Genomic DNA, 4,579 nt, shown 5'->3' with positions numbered 1-4,579 from the left:
AAATTTAAAAAAATTCTTCATTCAATTTTCAAAATTTTAATAAATAAATAAAACATCATTGTTTTAAAACAATGATGGATAAAGATACAAACACACAAATGCGTTCAACGTTAGACGATATACTACGTAAAGTTGAATCATTTCATTTTTTTTTATAAATTCAGTCACATCCTTAAAGAGTTCCAAAAGCAAGCAAAATTAAGATGTGAAAGTGATAACTAAAATAAGGGCATTTTATAGAGAGTGAATAACAAAACGAGAGATCAATGCCGCAGTTCAACAATGAGATAGCATCCGAGAACAAATCCAACAAATTTGTACTAGTAGCAGTGTAGCACTAATAACAACAAAACTTGTTACAACGAATTTTTGCATTCCGTTCCTGAATCGAGAGATGTCAACAAACATAGACCCGGCCCGATGACTGTAAGGGACCCACCCGAAAAAATTTCCTTCAAAATTGGGTTGTCAGAACAGTAAAAATGTCATTAGACCAATCCCAATCATGATGTCGTCATGGGCATTTCCTAAGCGCCACATCAGCTTTCTCTCTCCACCTTAACTCACCATTTCCTCCCATAACACTCCGATAACACACCACTACCAACTATGACATAACCCCTCCTCATTATATACCCCACAAAATTAATTAAATAAATAAATTTACAACTTTAATAGCAATATTTACAAGTTGTTTATGCAAATTAAAGAAGAAAGAGAAAAGCATCCATCCTGATTTGTGCTTGTGGAAGAAAAAAAAGGAGAGCGACAGAGGTGAGGGCGTTGGAGGGCAAGCCTAGGACAAGAGAATGCCATTGGTGCCCTCGCATGACATTCTTCATCACTTGGTGATGGGAATGGTCTTATCTTAAGTAAACGGGTTGATTTGAGTTGTGCTTGACATTACCCTAATTTTTACAAAGTATTGTTTAATAGTAGAAAAACACTATTTTGGGTGAACTAAAACCGACCCTCGTGTGTAAAACATGCTAACCATGATCCCATTCAATGCTTTTCTGCCCAACCGCTCATCATCCCATATGACCATCTCTAGTTCACTAGTTGTGTTGAATGGCGCACACACAGCAAACAATGTTCCAAACCATTTTCGGGGTGAAGTGTCATGCCAGCAACATTTTTCTATCAAAATCATATGCCATGTCCTTTGTACATAATAAGAAAACCATTTTGGATTCACGCCAGGTTCTCTACGCATTCACCAGAAGGCTCAATTGCTATCATCATAATCTATATTGATGACATCATCCTTACGTGTGATGACGCAAAAGAAATTAACAGGCTAAAGAATGTGTTAATGAACGAGTTTGAGGTTTAAGATCTTGAACAATTAAAGTATTTTCTTGAATTATAAATATCTTCCTACTTTCAACCAATATGAGCATTGTTCGTTCATCAACGCATTTCTACAAACACCTGGTGTGCAAGAACAACCAGGATTCACCAAAACCAAATCATATTAAAAATAAATAAAAAACTAAAATTAAAATCACATTAACCACAAAACACCACATCTTCATTACCAAAAGGTTAATAATTCGATTACAAATCAAATAACATCCAAACGAATTTACAACAAATCTCAAAACAAACCCTAACCGCTAGTAAACTTGGTGACAGCTTTAGTACCCTCAGAGACGGCATGCTTAGCAAGTTCACCAGGAAGTACAAGTCTAACAGCAGTCTGAATCTCACGTGACGAAAGCGTGTGCTTCTTGTTGTACCTTCCAAGTCTAGAAGCTTCCTGAGCAAGTTTTTCGAAGATATCATTGATGAAAGAGTTCATTATACCCATTGCTTTACCAGAAATGCCAATATCTGGATGAACTTGCTTCAACACCTTGAAGATGTAAATCTTGTATGTCTCTACTGACTTCTTGTGCTTCTTCTTCTTCTTATCGGTTGATGCTGACGTGGCGTCCTTTGGGATCTTCTTCTCGGCTTTTGGTTTCTTCTCTGCTGGTGCTTTCTCGGCGACTGATTTCTTTCCGGCGGCTGCTTTTGGTGCCATTGATGATAAACTTTGATTTAGTGAAAGTGTTTTTAGATGAGATGAGAAGTTGAAGGAGTGATTTTTGATTGTTGTTGGTGCGGATGTATTTATAGGGTTTTGTTAGAACTGATGTGATTGGTTGGATTTGAGTGGCACGGATTGTGAGCTGTGGCCGTTGGAATTTGATATGGAAAATGAACGGTGGATTTAAATGGTTTTGAAATTTTAAAAAAATGGAGATAGTTTTTTGGCGGTGAGATTGAAAAACTAAATTTAGAGATGTGTTTCTGTAATGTTTGGAATATCTTTCCACATAAGGCATTGGTGAAAGAATTTTTTTTTTGATAGTGATATTTTATTTATTGTTTTACAAATCTAATTTTTGAAAGAAAAATTATAAACATACTAGAACCGTTTGGTATTGGACTCACTGACTACCGTTGATTAACACCGAAGATCGTTCATTATACAATCACATACGAATATTAATTTTATGTCAACAGATAACGCGGCGGCATCCACCACCATGCCATCCACATGTCACGGCAAACGACCCAACAAATGCCAGAAATGGGCGTTTGTGGGCATTTGTCGGCCGATCACGACGGAGAGAGAGGGCAGTTTGGGTCGGTGCCGCGCTGTGATTGGTTGATGAAATGTGGCCGTTGAAGGAGAGTCGTTGGAGATTTTAATTTTTTTTTCTTTTTCTCCTATAAATACATACACAATTTACCTTCATTTTCATTATTCATTTTACACTTTTCTTACACTTATACATATCAATCCAATATAAATAAACATAAACATTCTAGTTTTCATCAACAAAAAATTGAGTTTTTAGCCGCGAGTCCTGATTTTTTATTCAATAGCACCTCGTCCGACGAAGAGGAAGAAAACCAACCTAAAAGAACTCGGGTGCAACGAAACCCACGACGCTTTATTAATAGAGATCGTGAACGAGCGGGTATTAGTTTGTGGAACGACTATTTTTCTCAAACTCCGACGTATTCACACGACATTTTCAAGAGACGACTTCGGATGCGAATTCATTTATTTCTCCGTATCAAAGACGGTATTCTCAATCACTCTTATACTAATAATGCTCCTAAGCACTTTGTATTTTTCCACCAACGTCCGGATGCACTCGGACGTCTTGGTTTTACAACGTTTCAAAAATAACTTGCGCGTTACGCCAATTGGCGTATGGAACGTCCGCTGATATTTTTGATAAATATATATAAATGGCAGAGAAAACGGGATATGTTTGCTGAAATAACTTTTGCAAGTGTGTAATTGATTTATATGGCCGAGAATATTTGCGGAAGCCGACGGCAACTGACGTTGCTCGGTTGTATTCGGTGCACGAGGAGAAACATGGTTTTAAAGGAATGTTGGGTAGTATTGACTGTATGCACTGGGTTTGGAAAAATTGCTCCGTTGCATGGAAAGGTCAATATACTAGAGGTGATCACGGTCACCTTACGATCATGCTTGAAGCGGTTGCTTCATATGATATGTGGATATGGCATTTGTTTTTTGGGATGGCTGGTTCAAACGACATAAATCTGTTGAATCATTCTTCGTTGTTTGATTCCCTCAAAAAAGATAGAGCTGCACCGTCTCCGTTTGAAGTAAACGGACACGTCTATCCCTTTGGTTACTACTTGGCGGACGAGATATATCCTTATTAGACAACCATAATAAAGGGATATTCGACGCATATTGATGAGCCACGAGTCAAATTTACTAGATTTCAAGCAAGTGCTCGAAAGGACGTGGAGCGTACTTTTGGTGTTCTACAAAGTAGGTTTGCGATTTTAAAAACTCCGGCACGAGTTATGAGCGTTAACAAGATGAGAATGATAATGTACAGTTGCATTGTTATGCACAACATGATACAAGAAGATAACGATTTTGCCTTGAGTACTTGGGAACAAGAATGGTTAGATAAACCCGAAAACAAGCCCCGTCGTAATATTAGGAGAAGAGTCAAATATCGTAAATCACGAGAAAAAGAAATTCGCTATCAAAACGTACACGATCAACTATGTGAAGATCTAACGACTCATATTTGGAACCTCCCACCAAACTTTCGTTCTACAAACTAGTCTTTTATTTTTTTTAATTCATGTATGTTGTTTTAGTGTAACGTTTTTTTTTTTAATGTAACTTTTTTTTTAATGTAACATTTTTTTTATTAATGTAACCTTTTTTTATTTATGTAGTGTTTTATTTTATCTTATTGACTAAATAAAAACTAATTAAAACAACCAAACAAAAAATCAAGAAAAAAAATGTCACGTCATTGTTATGCTTTAATTAAAGCCCCCATAACAACTCCTCCATTTTCGTGTCATGGTCTAGTCACTGACTTGCCCCAAAAAGTACACCTTACGCACTCCACATCACAATCACAATTATCCGTGGTCTAATAGACTATGAGGGTGTTTGAGAAGACGTTTTGATAGTGATTTTTTGATTATGCTGTTTGATATCGCAATAATCAAATAATTTTTAGATATTGTGTTTAAATATTTCACTATTTTATAAGAATGTCCCTTTTCGTAA

General features: G+C 36.5%; 1 protein-coding gene across 1 annotated transcript; it reads right to left on the bottom strand.

Annotated features, from left to right (window-relative positions):
- Positions 1-1,512: 1,512 nt before the first annotated feature.
- Positions 1,513-2,072, bottom strand: LOC139886247 (histone H2B.9-like). The gene has a single exon (XM_071869993.1). The coding sequence runs from the start codon at positions 2,027-2,029 to the stop codon at positions 1,613-1,615; it is 417 nt and encodes a 138-aa protein (XP_071726094.1). The 5' UTR covers positions 2,030-2,072; the 3' UTR covers positions 1,513-1,612.
- Positions 2,073-4,579: the final 2,507 nt, after the last annotated feature.

This window comes from Rutidosis leptorrhynchoides, chromosome 1 (genome assembly GCF_046630445.1).
Source record: "Rutidosis leptorrhynchoides isolate AG116_Rl617_1_P2 chromosome 1, CSIRO_AGI_Rlap_v1, whole genome shotgun sequence".
Classification (NCBI taxonomy): domain Eukaryota; kingdom Viridiplantae; phylum Streptophyta; class Magnoliopsida; order Asterales; family Asteraceae; genus Rutidosis; species Rutidosis leptorrhynchoides.
The sequence above is the reverse complement of the archived record's forward strand: the minus strand, read 5'-3'. Positions and strand labels throughout refer to the sequence as shown.

Bases quoted from the DNA above. Each gene is read 5' to 3' on its own strand.
- LOC139886247 (XM_071869993.1), bottom strand. From the start codon at position 2,029: ATGGCACCAAAAGCAGCCGCCGGAAAGAAATCAGTCGCCGAGAAAGCA.